At 34.4% G+C, this 23,683-nt stretch overlaps 1 protein-coding gene across 12 annotated transcripts in view; it reads right to left on the minus strand.

The window, feature by feature from the left end:
* The window catches only part of shaker (Potassium voltage-gated channel protein Shaker), a 143,516-nt gene that overhangs the window by 35,925 nt on the left and 83,908 nt on the right, over positions 1 to 23,683 (minus strand). Inside the window, exon 1 of one of the 12 annotated variants that reach the window (XM_066730931.1) lies at positions 14,244 to 14,434. The exons of the other annotated variants lie outside the window; for them this stretch is intronic. Within the exon in view, the coding sequence (XP_066587028.1) occupies positions 14,244 to 14,329 (86 nt within the window). The 5' untranslated portion in view covers positions 14,330 to 14,434. Of the gene's footprint in view, positions 1 to 14,243; positions 14,435 to 23,683 lie in introns of those variants that run through there. 12 annotated transcript variants of the gene reach the window in all.

The following is a 23,683-nucleotide window of genomic DNA, read 5'->3' on the forward strand; positions in this document are numbered from 1 at the left end:
GACGCTCATGCGCTATTCCTAGTACGCCCGCGCGAGAAAGCTACGAATAAGCCTTGCCGAAACGTCATCTCCCTATACCTACACACAAACACATGTACACTAACGCAGGTACACACTTACCAGCTTGTCTCATTCTCTACGCACAAACTTTCCAATGCCTGTCTGCATAACCAATTCTCTAATAAAAATACGATATAGTCTCCCTCTTGCCATACAACAAATTTTCATTCTACATACAAAAAATTATCTTCACATCTGTGTTCTTTTCTTCATCAGTTTTCTCACGAATAAGTAATTTGTTACTTTACTCTATAGTTTTTAATATATCTTCGATGTAAAATTAAGCTGTTATGTGCATGAAATAATTAATTATGATTAATTTAAACAATTGATATATACATCGAATTTTATATCAAGGTGTTGTATAAATAGGAGAGAAGCATAATATTTATTAATTTTATAATTTCTTAAATCTTTTCTAAATGACGCAATGTTTTTCATGGATCGTTGGAGAAATTGAAAAATTTTGTTATTTATAAAAATATACGTGCAAATTGAAAATAGGTCTGAGGATTTTTTTTTAAAAGAGGTGAAAATCTTTATTTATGGGAGGATATAAGAGATAAGAGCCTGGGACGTGTATAGGAAGGAAAAGATTTTTAGGTGAAAGTCGACACTCGCCAATCATTTACAGTCACACGTACAATTCAAGACCCTAAACCTATCCGGTACGTAATCAGCTCGATCCCTTTAGCCGTTCACCTTTATTCCCCTTCTATTCTTATCTATCTGTAGATATTTACATTGTGACTGTGATGAATGAGGAGTCCATGAAAATACAATGGTCCTTCTTCTAAAATTAAATCGACGAATCTCTGATGAATTAGATTGCAAGTGGCAGTTTCAGGTTAATAGATCAAGTGTATTAGCGTCGTTAAAAATTTGTTGGCAATTTTGCGGAGCATGTAGGTGCTGCTCTTAAGGTTTCTGACAAAGTAGGTTTTATATTAAGCAGCATAATGGCTAAGGACTTGCATAATACACGTGCATTACCGAGAAAATATACAAGATCGCATAATAATGGGATAAGATGTAGTGCAAACGAGACTCGGAATAAAAAATTTCCATATACAAGGAATACTCTTTAAAAATGAGCTCGGTCATGTCTCGATTAAACCATATGATCATAAAAGACTAATTTTTCACAAGAGATGTAACAAGCTTCGACGAAAGTCTTCTCGGCTCCTCTTGTCTGGTTTCTAAGGATCATTTTCTACTTTAGTAAAACGTGATTCATATAAGTAGTCCAGACGTTAAACTAAGTAAGATAAATAAAAAAAGGTGTTTTATAAATAGTTAAAATCTGACATTAATTGAAGAAATACTAAATACTTTTAACCAACTTTAATAACTGGCGATTGAGAAGAAAATAAAAAGTGGTATATGAAGGGATTAATTTATCGTAGGTTTAGGAAAAATCAGGGATCGAATCGATCTTTGTTCCTCCACTTTCGCATCTTTCCACCCCCTCGCAGTTTTTTCCACCTTTTCTTTTCTCCTTTTCTCGCTCATTTTTCTCCAGGCCTTAATGGCATTTTGATTTATCTTTTCGGCGACAGCGCGTGCACAGGCATCTCTCCCTTGGGATCACTAGTGCGTAAAGGGGGATGAAGAAGTGAAAAAGGGAGAAAGAAGGCTTGAAAGAAAGTGTTGAAAAAATGAGATAAAAATCGGTAAAGGATGCGAGTACATATTTGGTCCTCCTCCATCCCGGTTGTCCATTCCAGGATCGTTCCTCCTTGTCTGATATTCCCTTGACCTATATTCCTAGCGGCAACGTCAGTAGCGGCATAGCGCGGGACTGCAGTGGCAGGAAACTACTAAGCAAGCAAGCAAGTAACCAATCGACTAACCAGCGAGTCAGGAGAAGGAAGGATGGAGGGGGGAGAAGGAAAAAGGAAAAGGAAGCTTGGTATCAAATAAAACGGATTGGAAGGTGTCAAATAGTGGAACGAGCAAACTCTAACTGCACCCCGATGTATATCTACCCTCCCTTCTAGCTTGCCCATATCTTCGTCCACCCTTCCAACTGATTTTCCCTTTTTTATGGCGTGCCGTTACACATTCGTACGAGCCTCCATGGGAAACACCCTATTCGATCATTCAAGCTTCATTTCTCTGCATAAAAATCCCTAAACCCTGCCAACCCCTTTTAAAGTTTTACCACTGTCACCTTACGCACGCCATTGGACACTTGCAATTATTCCCTGTCTCCCTCTTGCTTTCGCCAACATTGCACAATCAATACATCCCCTCTTTGTCTCTCTTAACCCTCTGGAAGCTCCCACCACTACGTCGCTACTTCCGATTCTGACCCTCCACCCCCTAGGGAGCTACTACATTTTCTATCCCTCCTCTTTTATTTCGAACCACTTATTTTTTTTGCTTTTCGCGTTTTCAACCCCATTCGTTCTCAACGGTGACTCCATTTTCAATTCGCTCCACGGAGCATTCAGCTTACGCATCTCTTTTTGTCCTCTCCTTCCCCTTTCTGTCTCTGTCATTGGACCACCATAGAACCAAGGTCACTGTGTCTTCGATCAGCGCTTGCTATATCACCGCAACCAGCGTGGCTGCTGGGTGCAATGTACGTGCCAATAACGTTCTCCTCACACCACGTCTACTATAAAATTCCAAACATTCAACGTTTTGTTTTCTCTTCTACTATATAGAGTATAATCTTGGATTATATAGATTGAAAAATCTCTTTACAGTGTTGTTCGAGAAAAAGAAAACCATGCGATAGCAGTAGTACAGATTTAAATTTATGTTACATTGCTTTGTTAAAATATAGAAACAATAATGATTAGCTAATTCTTGTACTATTTATATTTGAATAGTTCTTATAATAAGTAAATAAATGTTGTTTTCTGTAATTTAATGCGTGTATTCTGAAGTAATAGCTATTTTTGTTTAATTTCAGTTTAATACAAATATTAATTACGCTGCGTTAATTAATTATGGTAAAAGAGCAAATAATTGGTAACTACTGAGTTATATCCTTTTAAACATCTACAACCTAACACAATTCCGTATGAATCATAAATTTCGAATATAAGCTTAAATAACCATTTAGCATTATTGCCAAGATGTTAATTTTAATGAATAACAAAAAATATAATGTCAACTATTTTTGCTGTTTACGAAATTTCATCTTGGATTTCCAATCTCTTATAAAGGCTTGGATTTTTTTATTCGAGTGATGTTTTTCAATTGGTGCTATTTTCGTAGCTTTGATTTATGGAGTAACGCAAAATAGAAGATGATATAATCTGTGTTATTTTTGATTCGTGTTCTCTTTTTATCTCTTCCTATTCCTTTTCTCTTTCTATCTTATTCTCTCATGCCCACTTACTCTCCCATATAAATATTCATATATACATTAAAACACAAATACACACTTCTTATTTACAAATATGACAAATATATTAATGCCAATAATCGCCTACGATATTACCATTAAAATCTACAATGAGAAAAACGTTTCAATTAATGAAGAATTTTTTGTTATATTAGTGAATTAAATTCATTGAAATAACAAACAATTTTCTGAATGAACTATGTGCCATATCAATGAATTTTGTTCGCTGTTATAACGAAAAGTTCTTCATAGGTTGAAATATTTTTCTCAGTATAATACAGTTAAGTCATAATCCACAGAAATATAGACTTTAACATAGAAGAGAAGCTCGCGGTAAATATACTACAAAAACACAAGTTTTTCTGCTACGTGTGGAATTCTCTATCTTCAGTTCCTCGTCAACTTTAGTAAAGCTGGTCAGTGAGATTTACTAGCAAAGGTAAGATAACGGAATAAAATGTCGTATTTAATTAAAGAGACTTAATAATCTTTTTTTGATGTAGTGTTGGATCAATGCAGAGGGAAAATTATTTTTTTAAGAGAGACTTCTGAGGGGGTATTAAAATGCATTATATGGACAGTAGAATAGAATCTGCAACGCGAAGTAGAGCAAAACCAACTTTGCGTTATTTCTGCAGTAGATTCTATCATGTAGATTGTGCAATTTTTTACTTTTTAGATACAAGTGGATAGATGGACATAGAAAGAGATGGACATAGACAGATAAAAGGGGAAGGATTGGAAATAAAAAATATGATACGAAGTTCTCGATATTTTGCGAGATATCAGTCCATCAAAACAAAAAACTTGACGATCAAAGGGTCCTCGTGTATAACAAGGAAACAAAAGAAGGCTATGCCAATAGACACACTCGGTGATTGGTCTTAACAAGTGCAGGGGCTGTATAGCAAGAAGAGCCGAGAGCATCGACGTTTCTTAAAACGCAGATTAAAAGTCTTTAGAAACACAATCTGGCCCTTCCTAATTGTTTTCCCAAATCTACAGAAGGAAATCTAAATCCCCTTCACGAGCAAATTCAGAAAAAAGACGAAATTCTTTTTCCACTAATTATTTAAAAAAGAGGATACTATTGCTTCGTAAAAAACTACTGATTTAATTGGCAAAAAATAAAACATTGAAATACACCATTGTATTAAGGGTGCTTTTAATTGTATATAAATTTAATCATTCTTTATACAATAATTAAACTCGTTTTCCTACCATTTCAAAAAATCTTGATATACATGATTCATTTATTAACACTAATTTCAGAAAAAATTGGAACTGACAGAAGCTACTTGATTACCTCAGTTGCAATAATTTTAAGTATAAGAATAAATAGATAAAAAAATGATCGATTAATTAAAATAACTGACTATATTCAAGAACCATTTGTGCAAGCATTACCACGAGGTATTATATAACAAAACAAACGAGATAATCACGTATTCATACACAATATTCCATTCGTCCACGTTAAAAATTTAGGACGCATACGACGCAAATTTTAGACGGTTTAATCTACTAGCAGAATCCTCACGTGTTTATAAACTAGCTTACGTAAGGTGTCTCTTGTCCAATCAGATTTATTTAGCTCATACCGTAAGAGATTGGCTGAAAATTCGCGCGAAGAATCATACATAGGTATAACTACGTACTACAGTCTTCTCACTGAATCTATAAACGTGCAAGTATACGGAAGCTTGAGTCGTGAAAAAAGCGGGCATCTTACGTGAGCCAGTGTCGTTATGCGGAAGAAAAGAAGGTTCAGGCTTAACGAAGCATAACGCAATGGGGAGCGAGAGGGAGAGAGCAAAGGGGAGAGGCATAAGAAGTGAAGTAGAGAGGAAGGTAAAAAAGGGCTGGGGTAGAGGGGGTGAAGGGAAAGGATGGGAGTTTAGACGAGAAGGGTGAAAAACGTAAAGGGTAAGCGAGTGATGAAACGAGATGGAGTAAAAGGTAGGAAAATGAGGGAAAAGAGTGGAAACGACATAGTGAAAGGGTTGTGTTTGCACATGTATGTGTGTGCAAGGAAGAGAGATAGAGAGGGGATAGAAATACTGGGGTAGGGGGGAGGGAGGAAAGGGATTTTCAGATCTACAGGGAGAGAGAGAGAGAGAGAGAGAGAGAGAGAGAGAGAGAGAGAGAGAGAGAAAGGGGAAGATTGGGGGCGTGCACAGCAGCAGGTAGAGGTTGGGGTGATGCAGCAAAGTAGAAGGGGTGACCCGGTGTGTGCGTCATGTCGGATCCATTCATTGGTTTCGGTAAAGATGAGGAAACCAAGTTGAGGCTTCATATCGGGGTCAGCTTCCCTGTTTTCCCTACTTCTATGGGATCGGTATACTCTAGTTACCCCGTGAATGTGGACCGAGAATATCAATGAAAAGCGCTTGGAACGACTCTGATACATCCAAACGAATGCACGGAAGAATACCTGGGACACGCGCGATATCGCTCAATGTTGGCCAAACGTTTCATAGTAGATTTTATAAATAACAAATCGAACAATGAAGAGCTTATTGAGATTCCCCTATGGTTATTTTAGTATCCCATAATGATAAGCTTTGCAAACTCTTTGATTATTTTCAGCTTTGGAGCTTACGAATTGCTATTAAAAAACATAATCAGTTAAAATCGGTGTTAACATTTCGTATAGTTGCGTAATCGCTCTATAATAAACCTTTGCCACGAAATGAAACTGTGCATCAGTTATACTTTAAAGCCAGCTGATAATATTGATTTTGTATTACTCTAAAACTTTTATTATTAGAGCATAGAAAAAAAAATACTACAATCTATCGTTAATATTTTTTTCCTCAAAATCATCATCTCTTTAACATTGTGATGTAACGATAAATTAAATCTTCAGAAGCAATTTGGTAGAATTATTCGAAGCTTTTTTATCGATGCTCACAAATCCCGAGTCCCATAATCGACTTAAGGATGAAGAGTTGTTGCAGAACCATCCGATAATTGATTTCTGCAATAATATTGTGACTACCAATTGGAACGCTGCGGATTCACAATCGATTTAGTTGCGGATACTTGGCACACGCGAAGAAGTAAGAATCGAATAACGAGTTCCGTAACACGGTCACTCCGAGTGAAAGCTTCGCCACCCCTTTAATCCATAATTTCTCATTTTTTCTCTATAATAAAACAATATCTCTCTCTCTCTTTTACTTCCACTGATACTCGTTGTTGCTGATTCGAGGCAACCGAGTGGTTAGTCAGCAAAGTATATACACAGATATTTCAGTGACCTAGAAATATTCTCGTGGAACGCAGGGGAGGGTGGTTCCAACAATAGCTTTGCAAGCCTACGCTGTCTTCGCAGTAGCGACTGGTCACAGCCATCCCCTTAAAGAAGCTGCAGGGGTACAAAAAAATAAGTAGTTCAAATCGAAGCTGACTCTGAATCTTGTAATATTTTTCATCCCCCATTTGCTCATGTAACAGGGGTAACATTACGCGGAGGGGGGGGGGGGGTGGTTGAAATGGGAGTGCATGGAAAATGGGTCATAATTTCCTATCGCATGCTTATTGAACGTTTTCCTGTCGCATTAATGGTGCTGCTTGTGAATGGGAGTCGCCGAATGGATAGCGTGCATCCCCCTTTGGTGCTTGTTGGTCGATACGTTCTCATATCGCGATACGGGGTGTCGTATTGGCTGCTGCGTTAGGTCGGCAACGCCAGGTGGTGGAAAATTCCGCTACCGACTAGCTCGGATTCTTCCGCGGGTTTTCCTCGTCGATCCGCAGTCTCCTGATTGTTGGACTCGCTGCTGGATGGCGCTACCAGTCGGCCAGCTCGCTACTCTATCGACTTCGATGCACCAAATGACCCTGCGACTCTGGTCACGGTAGCGACCATGTGCGGCAAGCCGGAATATTTCAACTTCCGGAATGCCAAACGACTCTCACCACCCCCGATTTAAAACCGGAAACATTTCCTACCAGTGGGAAAATAAACACTACCAAATAGGAAAACATTACAGAGACCAGAAGGCGGTCTTAAGAGCGTCCATTTTCAATTATTTCACGCGCCACTGAATCTTCAATTTTGCTTTAATTCTACAATTGGAAACGCAAACGATTTCATTTCGATAACGATTACAATAATTTGTTCCTGGAGTGTGTTGTGATAAAATTGCTGCTAAAAGTACTTTTTTATTTACTATTATTACACGTATGTTTGCATTGTTGTTCAGAATTTTATTATTATTATTTTTACAATTATAAAATGTAATATTTTTCTCTCTACATTGTTTGAAAAATATCTCGATTTCATTCGTGTTTAGTATGATAACTATCGTTGAAAGTGTGTTATATTGAAAAAGATGTCGTGTGTGAGCATTGCTTTATTATTGTATCAGCAATACAACTCGCGCGCGTAACCCAAAGCACACGCCCTTCATTAGGTATACAGTATTGTAGAATTTAACTGTTTTTATCCCGCAGATCTGATTGGATAATAACCAACGTATGGTAATATCAGGAGGAAATTACCGAAACTACACGAAATCAGCTTATGAAGGAATTAAATATATCAATTGAGATGTGATTAAATTTAATGGGCTTGTACGTTAACTTAACTATTTGCATCGGCTTTCCTGAAATTATGCAAACCAACTCCAATTATTTTATTATCATATTCTACCAAGGAGTAATTAGATCTGCGAGTGAATTGTTAATAGACCGTTCGTGACCGTACATCTACCTAATTCCTCTAATGCCTCCATTGTAACTGTTTGAGTGAAAATTGTGTCACGAAAGTGTATATTTATGTGTACAGTACTAATAAATATAATATACTAAAGACTATACCCTAGCTCTCTTTGCTACTAGTGTTGTAATCGTGTCCCTCTCCGCGACTAATAAGATATTTAACCGATTTTCTGTCATTGAAACGCACCAACACGTACGCATAGCTGTAATTGATATGCTTGCTAAGCTCGTGTACCTATAGACACGGTTCATTATCATCATTTGCAGCCTGCTAGTACGTACAGACAAATAGCAAATCAGAAACAGATGTGTTGCAAACGTAGTAACGTAATTTATACCAACGATCAATGATAATTATCATAATACTATACGTGTAACATTTATAACAAACATAAAATACGTTTTGACGTACCTATTAAAGCATTTGTTCGAAAAATTAGGTACAGTTTTATTTAGAATCTATAATACAATTGTAATTTGCATTAACGAGTTATGTTAATTATCATTTCGATTAAAAGTACTCGACGGTGTCTATGAGCGTTTTTTTTACAAGAAATTACTTGTTTTTTCAACAAGGAGCGCTCGTTCGATAGTGTTTTTTTTAACTTTGTTCGGTAATTAAATATCAATTTTAATTAAAGATGTCAAAGCTACATTGGAAGATCTTTAAACATCTAAAATATTTGGTAAAATAATTTATTTCTTATCTGCAAGAAGCTTCGAGTTTGATACGCAGTACAAGTGTGTGAAAATAGTTATTATTATTAAATTTCTTACAAAATATGGCAAATATTGTTTTATGCGGAAAACTCGTGATTAGAGAAAAGATCTGCTAAGTCTTCCTTCGTAAGAGAGAATGGCTGACCACGAACACTCAATAACTACTTGAAAAGAATGCACATAGATCGCTCAGAACTAGCGTTATTGAATCGAGAAGTTTTATCTACAAAAATTGCAATTTTTGTGCTATATAGGGTGTAATAATATAACTGTACTTCTTTATTAACGGGAGCACTTTTGATGATCGTCGTAGAAAAACTATTAAAATTCTATTAAAAAATTTGCAGTAGTTACTTAACATTAGACTTTTCGAAAATCAACAGCTTTTTACATATTCTGTTTGATTTGTTTGGAACAAAAGCAAACAGTAAAAGTTGCATGGATAGTACTGCAGTAAATTTTTTGGATCACGAGATGGCAATGATTGCCAGTTTTAAAGACAAATTTTCAATATTTCAGTGCAGAGCTGTTACTTTTACTGATTTCACACTATAATATTTAACATGTTATTCAAATTGTAAATATTACAGTGTAAAATCAGAGAATTTAACGACTCTACACTGTAATGTTGAAAAATTGTTTTTAAAGCTGGCAGTAATTTCTATCTTACATACGATTGAAAGGATTTAGTACGGTGATATTTGTACAATTTTTGTTATTTACTTTTTTCTATGTACTCAGTGACGTGACGTCACGCTACCGTATTGCAGTTGATCGAGGCTTTAATGGGTCTTGAAGGGTTGTCATTGGACACCCATCAGGAGTACCTAACCTTCCTTGACGAAGTGCGGTAATATTGTTACATCCTATAGATTGTATGAGATTTTAGTTCATTAATGTATGCTCTACCACATAAACAAGGCCAGAGTATCTTAGTTTGCATTAAAAATTCAGGTATTTCATTATATTTATCTTTCTTCCTTTTACACAATCTTTATAGGTTACTGGGTCACAAATTGTTTACTTCCTCAAAACTTCATGTTTGTCAGATACGAATTCCAGTCTTAACAGAACAGTATTGCACTACTGCAAGTAGTTAAGGCATCGTTTAGTTCAAACGCCAGCTAGCAGGAAAGTTCACTTTGCAAATTTGAACACGGAATATTTCGTGCAATTTATTGAAATAAAACTAATTGTTAAAAAGAAAAGATATTAAATAACTAGAGTTTTCCTGATATGCCAGGACTTCGGACCAAGGATAATGTTGAAACGAGCTTTGGCAGAGGCCCAAATGTTTAAATTGTCGTTTCTCAAGTGGAAGACAAAAGTGATAAAAATCTGCCCTACATACATACGTATAATGTACATCATTTAAAAAAACTGACAGGAAATATATTGAAATTTGAAATTGCACGAGAGAAATGATAAAGAACCGTTCAGTATAGATTTTATTGATGCGAAGCACTACAAAAAATAATCAAATTTAAATCTGTAAGATTCACGATTACCCGTCAGTAATAATTATCAATAATATTTTACAGATGAAATTCTTATTGCTATTTCATATTTTAAGAAAATGGACCACTCACAAATTTCGTCACTCTCTAACAAAACTTATTTCTATCATCGAAGTAAAAGATTATCATGTTAGAATTGTAATCATCGCTCATGATTTGTCCAGAGACCGTAAAATCATTAAAAATAGGTAAACATCTTAACACAAATAGAAATCATCGTTTATATCAATTGACAAATAAATGAAGATGATATTTGGAGAAATATGTGGAGTCGAGTATAAAATAAATGGAGTCTTGGCCAATGAAAAGCGAAACCACATATAAAGCAGTAACAGGTCACGTGGACATCAGAGCCATTAGCGCCTAAACCGAGCGTCGTTAGAAATAATGGGTCAATGGGTATTTTTCATTTCTAGTTGTGTTTACGTGTGCAAGAGAGGTAGACAGAGAGTGGGGGGAGGAGGAGGAGGAGGAGGAGGTCAGGTTTGAGGGAATTACGTGCGAGGGGGTTGACGTATCGGCATAAAATCTCGCGAGAGATTGATGACAGTGGCAACGGGGCAGAGCAGTGAAACAGTTGGTTGAAATTTAAGCGATTAATTTGCTAAACGGTCACACATGTCGGCATTCACAGGCCTAATTCAGTGGGCGATTGGCGACATTGGGGAATAGCTACCTATTATGGTTTACCGTCCGGTACCGTGCATTGGGCCGATAGTTCATTGTGAGGAAGCGGACCATGGCCTATACGTGCTTATACCTCGCGTGTATTCGAAGGCCAGTCAAGCCAATATTGGAAATCAATTAACCTGCGACCGTGGAATATCCTGCTACCATCTTTCGTGGCATTCTTGTACAGCAACTCTCTTTGGACATAACACCCACACTTATGTATATATATACACATATATACGCGTACAACCCTCGACCCATTCTCGCCTGTACTCGAAAAGTCGTTTACTTCTCAAGCTACGCGATGCTTGGGGCCTTAAACGACAACCAAACGGAATTCCAGTAGAGCTGTAGGGGGGATAGAGTGAGATGGGAGTGTGGGAGAAACTATGCAAGAACGTAATTGCCAGCTCACTCGAGAAATGCCCAAGAGTCACCCTAACCCTCTTCGTTTAAAGACCAGCTGCTTGCTCGTATCCCTTACACTTCCCAATAAACTCCAGATTATCACCCCTATCCTCTTTTAACTCGTGGTACACGTATGTACCCTTTAACAACCAATCGTGATCATCTGAGACGTCATCATTAACGCGAAACGTTACAACTATAACACCTCATAGCTCTCCCCAGGCCTGGGAGACAATTCTTTTGAAGAGTCGATAACATCGAAACTTTCACAAGTTCCACTTTTCTAACAAGGACACGTCACGGAGTCTATTGTTCAGTATGGGACAGTGGATGTGAGTAAATTATACCCTGGTAAGTTTAATGGTTGTTGGTACAAAAATATTCAATAATGCAAGTTCCGTCCGATTTTTCTAAGGTGGATGTTCTTAAAATTATGTACGACGGAGTGGTAAGTCGAATGATAAGCGTAGGTCTCGCTCAAGATGAGAAGTAGTAGGGTCATTAACGCAGTGAATGACTATACGAGTAATGTTATAACATTTCTTCCAACTATGATTTTTTTTATTCTCGTTAGTAATCTCAAGCAACGTTGTAATTTTCTTGCAAGTTTTAAAGCTATTAGAAGTACTTTTATCTTTAAAATTATATTCTACTAGTGTAGTAATTTTTACGAGTTTTTATTCTTCTCTATTACACTAATTGGATTCCATAGAAAATCAGTCGTAAAGGAGAATATTTCTAAACGGCAAGAAATATTTATTTCAAAACCTGTCATATTCTTAAAGAGAATTGGAGGATGGAAATCGAAATCTTTCATGTGAAGTATCGATCCAAAGAGTTTGATGTATTTTCGTTTATTCTAGGTCAGATCACTGATGCAAGGGACGTAAACGTAACGAGAATTAGACATCAATAGAGCTACCCTGTAATATTTATACTTCCAATGAAAATGTGTCAGTGGAGTATCCCTGGAGAAATTGATGTAAGAAAATCACCAGAAAATGCGAAAACGTAATTGCTGGTATATGGAAAAGTAAATAAGGAATCTTCGATACGGATTCTAGGTATACATCAAAGTTTTTCTTTTCTTAAATCGAGGGAAATTGTTGGGATTGAGATAAAATGCTGGAGAATTGGCTGAGAGTAAATGTTATATTAGATAATATTTAAACGAGTTAATAAATAAACGAAATATCTTATAATTTTAAGGGTAATTTTTCTGAGAAATTTTTATACATAAAAACAATAGAATTTTTATATCTATATAATATATTTCAATCAAAGAAATAAACATACGATTGTTATGAATCAAAAGATGCGATACAGCATTTTATTGAATATAGATGGGAGCAAGAAGAATCTTCAAGATAAAGGGCGAATTTTCAATTTAATGCTAGACAATAAATAAAAGCACGTCATTGGTTTAAATCGCTTAACTATTTTCACTGAAGAGTTGAGTAGTGAAAACTAGCAAAAGCTTTTAAACTTCATTAGGGGTCTAACTCGCGGCAAGTTAAATATTACTCCATTATCGTTTTCCAGATTCCTAATCAATGTTGATCAAACACTGGCATTTCCTTCTCTTTGCTATAGGGTAGATCCAGATTATTTGCAGTGGCTTACTCATATGGGGTCCTGTGTGTCCTGATGAAACACTAATTGAACCAATGACGAACACGTTTACGTCTTCTATTGGCCGAGACATGTTCAATGTGAGTCCATCCGTAAGAAGGAAGGAACCAGCGCTAAATAACCTTGCAGCCAACATAATGTCATTTAAATTAATTAATTAAATATTTTTCTGTGTATTTTTCATTTCACTATATATTTACTTAATTATCTATGCAATAAACTTGTTTTGAATAAATCTGATGCAAACAAAAAATTATTATTTATCTAATCAATTCTAGTAGTAAATAATTTTAGAAAAAATAACTTGAACTAAACAATTTTTGTGCACTGCTACCTTTACTTCGTAGTTTAAGTTAGATATGAGCTGAAGTTCAAATAGAGGAGAAATGTATGTATATCAGTTTTCCAAACATCAATTTATGTTTGGTACTCATGACAGAAAAACTCGATGCAAACGTCAACAGCGAAAAAGCATTTTCCAAAATGTACTTTCATTCTGTAAACTTTATTCTTATATATTGTAGCTGTGGTTTTTAGGACCGTAAATTGTTTTGGTGTGAACAGATAATTATAGCTGACACAGATGCGAAGAACTGTGTTCTAAGATTTATGACCGCAGGTAAATTACTGAAACTTATATTTATGATTTTTCTAATCTTTAGAAAACAACCTTTTTTACCATCATAATTACAAAATTGTGTATATGAGAATAGATTATCGATAAATAAAAATGAATTAAAATACATCACACGAATTGGGTGAATGTTAATATGCATACAAAATCTAAAAACGACAATCTTATAAATTAGTAATTATAGCATTATATATTTTGCAAAAGTTTTAAAATTTAATAATATCCTATAATTATAAGCAGGGATGATTTCTTATAAAGCAAATGACGAGGCAGTAATAGGAAAAAATGAATAAACAGTTTTAACATTTATTTTCTTTCGATGATGATTTATTTATAGGTCTTCTAATTAATAAAGAAAATATTTAGTAATTATCGTACAACGTATGAGAACATAGAGGGAGTAAATGCGAAATAATTGGTATAGTAATTAGAAAAATAGGTGAGAAGAGGGATGTGCGTGTGTAGAGTGGTTAATGGTGGGAATTGGAAAAATTGTAAGGTAGGAACTCACGTATGGTGTTGCTGTCGGTGCTCGACGACAGCATGCCTGATGTGTCGTTCCTCGGAAAGGCCATAGATGCCGGCGACCGCTGCCATACCTCAGTGCACGTGCGGGAGGCAGGGAGGACCGATCCGAGTTCATCCTCCGCGCGATGATCTACGATCGACGCGAAGGCTACGTCACTTTTGGTCGTCGACCGATTCTCCTCGCCAAAAACCGACCCGCCATTCTACACATTTCAACCCCCCACCCTCCCACCTTTTACCCTTCTTTCTCCTCTCGAGAGAAAAAAGGTTTATACTTATAAAACTCTCAAAATTCTGCGAGCCTCTGTATTTTCGTCCTTTGAATACTGAACTGCCTCTGCTTCTCTGTTATAATTTTAAAATTCATTAGCCTATTTTTTTTACCTAATCTTTGTGAAAGTATAGCAACATTTTTTTATTGTATCCTTTACTTATTTTATCATTTTATTTCTCAGCCCTTCAACGATGGCTTACAGTTTTGCCCAAAATTCTAGAAATTATAATAATAATGAAATAATTCCATCAAATAAGTTTGTATTATTTTTTAGTCGATTGTTGAATGCTTTAATTTTTTCTTGAACGTACCTCTGGAATAGTTTTTATTTTTGTATATTACTTCGATTTTAACTACACAAAAATCATAAAGTAGAAAGAGATAGAGAACACGATTACTAATTGGATTCTCTTAATTATATGTATATAATAAAATGACCTCATAATTGTGAGCCGAATATGGACACGTGCAAGAACAGGTTAGCTTGCTTTGTTTGTGCCTTATTATTCGACAAGTAAATTAACCATGAAAACTTTACTACGAGAAATCAATGTTTGTTCAGGCACGAAGCCGAGTAGTTGCGACATAGCATAACATTTTCATGATGTTAGTTTTTTTTTGTTTAATATTTAAATTAATAGCATGCCACACAGAATCGCCTGTTGTTGGATCGTTATCCACTGCTATGACGCTGTGGTGTGATAACTGAATATGTCTGATTGGATCTATTCCATTACTACTACTATGAAGCTCGTATACACGACCCACCCTATTCGCGCAATTTCACAATTTCAATCCTCGAATTTTATCCTCAATATATTTTTCCTTTGATTTCAACAACAGTCTCAAAGACTATATAATTCATTAAGAGTTGATATTGGTTTTCAGTAGATGATATTTTTAAAGACACGATTTAATGTAAATTGATAATAAATTTGTTTAGGAAACTTAATTGATTCAATGTCTTAAATATGAAATCTTTATCGCTGATTTGGTAGCTCGCGTATGACGAGGTGATGGGAAAATTAATTATGTTAGACTATTTAGTATATGCCTTGATATTGTATGACGCTGCAACACAATAGCTGAATGCACCCGATCACATCTGGTCTGTTACTACTATAAGCCTATCTTCATGACTCAGTTAGCCTGCATATTACTGACCTCGCACTACTGACTCCTCATTGTGGTGTTCACAGTCCAAAAAATTGACACGTAAATCACAATATTCCTTAAAATTTCATTATTCGTTCAAATCCAAACAAAGTTAATAATTCAATTTATTTTAAAATTATTTATCTAATCTTACCAACAAAATGAATTACTTAATATGACTAAAGCGATAAAATCCTATTCCGAAAGGGTGAAAACAAGATTAAAAGTTTATTCGTCTCTGTTTTGTAAACTCAAATTAAAATTACATTAAAAAGAAGTATTGAATAAGTTGTCTTGCATACGTTGTAAACATTGTTATATTAATAATAATTTTAATTTTTACCTCTTACTTAAACGAATATGTTAGGCTCAAATACCAGATAAAATGTGTTTAGGTTCGTTTGGACAAGGAATAAAATAAATCCATCTGGGATCGTATTTTACGATTGAAAACTCGTAAGCGAGAAAAGCTGCTTCACCTAGATGATAGCTTCAAGTAGAAAAAGTTTTTATTTTCAACGTCGATCCTATATCTCTATATGTTCTACCCGCTGGCTTATTTTTCTGACTATTTTTGTTCAAGTACTTTTAATAAAATATTAAACGAGCAAATCGAATTGATATTATATAGTAACTACGACTGTTTAACAGAAACTACTTAAAAAATTTGTATTCTGTCCTAAAAAGTCCTTGCTCAATTTCTCCTATCCGTTAATTGGTTTCTTAAGAAGTGGAAAGTAACAAGTGGAGAAACTTTGTCAGTGCGTAAAAAAGAGAAAATTATCTGAACGTTAACTGGAGCACGATAGTCTGAAAATAGAAACGCGTAAGAAATGCTTGTATTGATTTGATTAATACTTTGAAGTGTTAAGATTGTTTTCTTCATGACATAACTAAATTGAACTTATAATGTAGAATCGAACAGTCGAATCCCGATAGTTTTAATTACTGTCCTAGCTGTCATCGGAATTGCCATTTAACTAACGAATTCAAACTCCATACATGACGTAATTTAATTTTAATATATGTGCCAATTTACACGTATTTTATCTACTGAATTATTATAATAATTGGTTTCAGCTAAAAATAATTATTCTCCTTAATAATTATATTGTTATCAGACACACTAACCAGAGCCAATTTAAAATAATAACAACTTGTGTGATTTTCTGTGTGAAATTAAGTAAAGCAGGAAAACATATTCCGGTGAAATTTTTTGTTGCTAATATCGATGAATGAACCATATAGGTACCGGCAACTATCTACAATCTACCACAGTCACGTAGATCTATAGTCAATTGATGAACCAAGAATGCAACTATTGGAACCGCAAGCTTTACACCTGCTGAATATAGTTAGCACAAATCATACTATATCAATGGGAGATTCATTGATACACATAGCCATCAATTCTAATGTTATTTCGAGCAGATATATAAAGAGTCTGTGATATACAATATGTCCTTTTCTTTTGTTTCGAAAACAGAGCGTGCTAGAAGAAAACATTTCAAATAAAAATTGTAAAGCTTTTCGAAGGATAGATAAGATGGTGTTATTGATTTGACCTTGAGTTTTGGTCTAGAGGTCATAAATCTCTCAAGATAAGCTTCAAGGATGTGCAGTTTAAATTAACAGGTTTCCTTTAAGAAATTCAAGATGGCCTTTCGTGTGTCCTTTATCAAAACGGCAAGGTCAAACTAATAACACCATCCTATAATCTTTTTAAACCATACAATTTTCGTTGCATTTTTCCATCACACACACTGAAAGGAACGAGTGTTAGACACTCTTATTTGCGAGGGTTATCGATTGTTTTTTTTGTAGATGCAATATAAAAAAGTTAGTTTTAACTTAAATCTAACTTATGTTTATGAAGGAGTCATGCATTTTGAAATTTTATAAAGCTTGTAAAAACTTCAATTTACATTCATATCAATATGTGATGATATGAAAGCATCGAGGTTTGTAGCTAAAAGTAGATAAATTTCTTCAATTTGCAATCGATCGATAACCTTTAGAGAGAAGTTTCACCATCGCCATGGGCTTGATTTCAATGACCGGCGAATATGAAACATTTTTTACGAAAAATATTAGTTTTTGATTTAGAAAATGCATAACAAATATAGATTTTAGTCAGAACACTTGTTTGTTGAAAGTAAATTTTGACAAGTTTGTACAAACAACATAGTTAACTTTATTAAAATCTATTTATTACTAAAATCATATATTAAAATGAATCGACTATATTTGATATTAAGATGACACTTGTATCAAGTAACAAGTATGTGGAAAACTCCTGGAAAATCTCAACTTTTTGGTTGATTGTGGACCTACGGATATTATCTGTTTTGAAGCATAAATATATGTTCACACCTGTAGAATATCGACAGCATTCAGTAAGATATTTTTTTAAATGACCGAAAATTTTATGTTTACGTAAAACGAAACTTTATGAGTTTCTATAACGAGAACAGCTGCAATGACTCTGCCACACGTTAGCGTTATCGACGTAAAACTGAAAATCCTCCTTCATAGACCGTAACACCTAAACAAACGGTGGATTAAAATCCCACTCGTTATCGTAGAAAAAATTTTTAATAGATTTCACACCGATAACGTTGGTTTAGCTTCCATCCTTTTAATTATTTTAAGGAGATAATTCGTTTAAGATCTGATACTCGAAACCCTGAAATTCTCTATGTCCCTTAACACTAATATATTTTATTTCATCGTAGTAAATCTTCAGCAGTGTAAAGGCATTAAATTTCCATTCTTCAGTACGTAGGCTATTAACGAAGATAGTCATTTAATTCCTGCTGGGTGATAAGTATCCAGATCGCGGTACACCGTGGTGTCCCATATCTTTTCCCTTTAATCAGTACTATTTGGATATCTCCTATTGCCTATTATTCGGTTACGTACAATTAGCTATTCAAATACACCGATTTATAACATTACCAACACCCTAAACCCTATATTCCTCGTAAATACCCGTATTATCACGTGGTAAAACACAATATCAAATTAAAGTTTAAAATCGCACAAGAAAGACCTACTATAATTATTTCTCCTTTTATAATAAACTGTAATAATGTTTAAATTTAATAAATTCTAAGAACCTTATAATAAACTGGTATAATAGTAAATAAAAAATGTTTAAGAATGGAAAACTTAGTTTAACAAAATTGTAGAAATGTTAGGAGAGGTGAGAAATCAAGCGTGAAACAATCTATTTGTGAAATATCTGAAGCGAGCGATATGAGTATAGGAGGAGATCTATGACGTCGGTATAAACATAGCTATTGCTACTAGAGAGCTACTGTGGCCGCACACGTGTGTGGATTTCTACTTTTTGCCTTTGCTTATTCCTACAAACATCTCCATTTCTACGTTTCTCAAGTAATACGTGAGCTACCTTTCCATGTGTTACGTCCGTTATTTCACATTCTAAACGTGTACGTATATCTATCGCTATGTTTCGTGTCTGTGTACGTACGTCCGTTACTACGCGTGTCCCCGATTACTTGCAAATATTTGCAGCTGGCTTCACATGCTTGCACATGCAATCACACCAGGAAGCATCGATGTTCTGAAGAACCATCACGTCTGCACACAGTTTGTCCATAGGTACTACCAATGATGTTCGTTCGTACGTTGATTAATTATTTGTATCACAGTCCTCTTGAGTTAATTACGATAGATATTACTTAACTTATCGAGCTTGTCCATTATTCCTCTAAAAATAATTCGTCTACATGCATATTTCTGTTATTAAAAGAATACATTAATTATAAATCCTGTAATTACCACATAATCAATTTACAGTTCAATTAAAATTTTGCGATAACTTTCCAAACACAATTTGTATTTAAAAAAATTTGATATATTACAAAGTTGCTGCTAATATCACTGAGATTCTATGATTATGTTTATATTGTTTTAGTCCCTAATTTAATATACGCAATTTAAACTTTGGTGTATAAAAATAAGTTTTTCTTTGTAATTCTCTGCTTAATAAATGAAGGGGAGGGAATAAGTGACGTTGATGGAATTAAGGAAAGAGTAAATGTATACGGGAAATAAGAATTCAGTTTGTTTTTTAAGTTTAGAAGCAGCTGTCCGAGGAGGAAATAGCATGGAAATTCCGTGAATGTTTGGAATATTCGAAATAACGAATTCCTGGGGACAATGCGTTTTAGGTTATCGCTGACGCGACTGGCTTCATAGCTGTCACGTTTGTCGGACGCCTCTAAAAGAGGGTAAAAACGTAGGCCGGAAGCACTCGGGGCGCGCATTCGAAACGCGGCCTATTACAGGAAATGTCGAAGACAAAAAGTTCTACCCACAGGCTAAATCTAGTCTCACTCCTTCTAAAAGGTCAAAACCAATATAATTGATGTTTAAGTTATTTTTCTACCGATTAACGCGAATTTGTTATTAGTTTAATTGCTTAAAATATTGCTTTTAAATATAACCATAAACTTGTTAAAATTATAAAATGTAGATCAAAATACACACACACACAAATATAAAAATGAATCCAGCTAAACCTATTATTACATCAATTAAAATATATTTCAAATACTTGTGTGTGTGTGTGTGTGTGTGTGTGTATTATACTGATTAATTAAATTAAAGGTACATGTACTTAGTTTAAGTTTTCCGTTTATTTCATATTTAGTCATATTATATCACAATAACATTTTTTTTTATACTTTGTTTCACAATTCGTAATATTGAAAGAGACACACCTGGGGCGAAAAACCACGTTCAGAATGGGAGAAGCAAAAAGGATTCAGCCAAACCGATATTTCTATTACTTTCACTTGAATTCACAAAAAACTGTTTTTTTTAATGGCTAGAAGCATTTTCTCATATTGCTTTCCTTGTATCTGATTTTGTTTAACTCTTTTATAGGCAGGACGACGAGATCCGTAAATTTGTTAAATTTAAAAAGATTATAATGCTATATTATATCGGCCATTTAAAATTTTTTGATTTAGACTTGAAATCTGTATTCATCGCGTACACAGTGGCTACAAAATCCCTGGACTAACAGGTTTCATAAAAATCTGATTAACCAGGAGGAAATAAAAAGGGATTGACGCAAAAATGCATCAATGCTTACGAAAAAGTTAATCGAGGTGCCTATAATTAATATCAGAAATGAATCCAAAATGTAATTAATGCTTTTACTGATATTAATAAGTAATTTACAATAATTTATGTCTATCTCATTAAAAGTTTATAAAAGTATTATTTAACAATAAGATTATTTGTTTATATTAAATCTTATCAAATAAAATTTGTCACAATTAAAAGCTAAAAGTTTATAAACTAATAACTTTCCGTTGATTAAATTTATTCGAAAAGAACGTAAAATACTTTAATAACTTTTTTCCCTGGTAATAATTTTAGTCGAAAAAGAAAATAATGTAAACAATATTTTGACAATTATTTATTACCTATTATAATATTTTCGTTTTTATAGTTTCACCTATCAATTAAGATTAATGCTTAGATAATCATAAAGAAAAAACATCAGTGAAAAAAAAGTGTATTCAACACAAAAATTATTAAACTTCTTCCTAAAATAAAATAACAATATAGAAATTGAACAATCCAGAGAAAAGTATTATCTAATATAATTTTTCTGAATATTATAGTGCTGTCTACTGCTAGGAAAAAATCTATCTATTTTTATCCAATTTATTGATCATTTATATTATTCACGAGGTTTGTCTATCTAACATTTATTATTATCATATACCCATCTACTGTCAGCTGCATAGACTTCATTGGCCTTATCATATAGAAGGAAAGCATCAGTAATCAAAGACCAATGCTATTCATCATAATTACTAATTATCATTTCTAGTTCATTTCTAGCTCATTTCAGGCTAGCACAGGATGGTTTCAGGATTAATTATCTCCCACGTCTTTACTCATCACAGATGGCGAGCTTTCGAGGCAGAATCACCTATTACACCCACACATACACAAGCACACGCGAGCTCACTTAGCCAAGATTACAGTATACAAGCTTGTACGTAACTTGTATAAGTACTCAATATACACATACAATCATATATCCTACTATATATATATATGCCAGCACATATATTTATAGATGATCTCATATATGAGTTTACGTGGAACTCTACACGTGTTATCATATACAAATATTCTGATCTATGTGTGCCAACATACAAATAAACAAGTATATCATGTGTGATCAAGTACAAACTTACAACTGATCTCGTGTATCATGTGCTCGGCTTGAATATTTTCACTATATACATTTGTAGACACACACAATCTTACCAATCCCACACACACGAGTTCATGAACAATCCAGTCCCACGATCGTACATAGCTTAGGAACAATATCATGTACTTAAGCCTAGACATCAATAAGCTTATGTACAACCTCATACATTAAGCCCACACGTGAATCTGCTCATAAGCTCATATATAAATCACACATAAGCTCAGACACAATACACATAGTCAATCAGAAGGGAGAGTAAGTAACGGTAGCGAAGTTACCGGTCATCCGTAAAAATTTGTAACTCAACCGCAATTTCCACGTAAGCTAACTTCGATCGAGGGAAACGCTCGGAAAAGTGGGCCGACTGTTATTCCGTGCTTGTAGCATGGTTGCCATGTTTGCAACGGAGCCCAGTCGTGCAACGACAACGACGCCTGCTCAAATAGCTCCCCTTCTTCCCTTTTCTCATTCTCCTATCACTTTTCAGCCTTTCATTCTTCCATCTTTTCCCATGCTGTTCTTCCTACACTACTTTTGAAGTAATCCTAAAATATTCCAACACATTTACTTATATCAGGGCTCGGAAATTTTCCCACTTTTCAGCTGTTTACTATAGTCAGTAATAGGAAATCTCTATTAGAGACTATAGTAAACACGTGAAAAGTGCGAAAATTTCCGAGACCTGGCTTACATTATTCTACACTTACTTTTCAAATAAATTATTATAACAGCTTAGAATACTGGTTAAATTTTTAGTAGAAGTATCAATCAATTATTTATCTTTATTATCATTTTGTTATCCTTAGCCAGGGTAATTTATAATTATAACAGTTGTGAGTATAAATATTTGTGGACGCAATATTTGATTTTGGATAGATGAGTTAGCCCGATGTAAGAGTATAACGTTAGAAGAATTACACATAATTTTATTCGAAAATATCTATGCAAAAATCTGTTTAAATGCTAATATATTCAAGTAAATTTCTCTTCTTGATATTCGTACTTGACGCATAAAAGATCTAAAAGTGAGTAGTTCATGATTCTCTAATATCATTGCTTTCCTATCTTTAATTCAACGCTGAATCTATAGGTGTAAGACCCAAATTTATTTGAGTGCACTTGACTATTATCAGCTCCGAATCTATCCATTGTCTTTCCAAACCACAAAGTGGTCACTGTACAAATCTGAGGCAAGCTCAAGATGAATGTTAAACGCCAAGCTGTAATTCTAATTTCTATGCTGAACCCCAAATAAATTTTTTACTCTCCAAATCGACTTGGTTCAAAGATTAAACTTTAAACTTTTATTGATATTTTAATTTCTAATAACATTAACAATATTTTTCTTTATTAAAAATGTTTTGCAATGTTACGTAGAAAATGAGTTTTTGTTTTTTGTAGTTACTGAATGAATAATCAAGAAGTAATATTCGGATGAGGAATATGTATACTTATGAATTAAATTTATGCTTTTATGATTTTAACTGTTCGACTACTACGATACATAATCGTTTTACGTGTTTTGAAAAGAAGGTTCTCCTCTCATTGTGCCCCTCTTAGTTTACTATTCTACCCTGGAACGATGTCTAAAGGAGTGCAAGCTCAAGCTGTAATATCTAACAACACCTGTCGACTCTCCAAATCACGTGCTCTGACTACTATCCAGTCGCAAGCCTACACCGTAGCTCCATGTCTTTGTATTCTATTCGTCTACACTTTAATG

This window comes from Prorops nasuta, unplaced genomic scaffold (assembly GCF_024137725.1).
Source record: "Prorops nasuta isolate Cenicafe-Biocafe unplaced genomic scaffold, Cenicafe_Pnas_1.2 PNAS00008, whole genome shotgun sequence".
Lineage (NCBI taxonomy): Eukaryota > Metazoa > Arthropoda > Insecta > Hymenoptera > Bethylidae > Prorops > Prorops nasuta.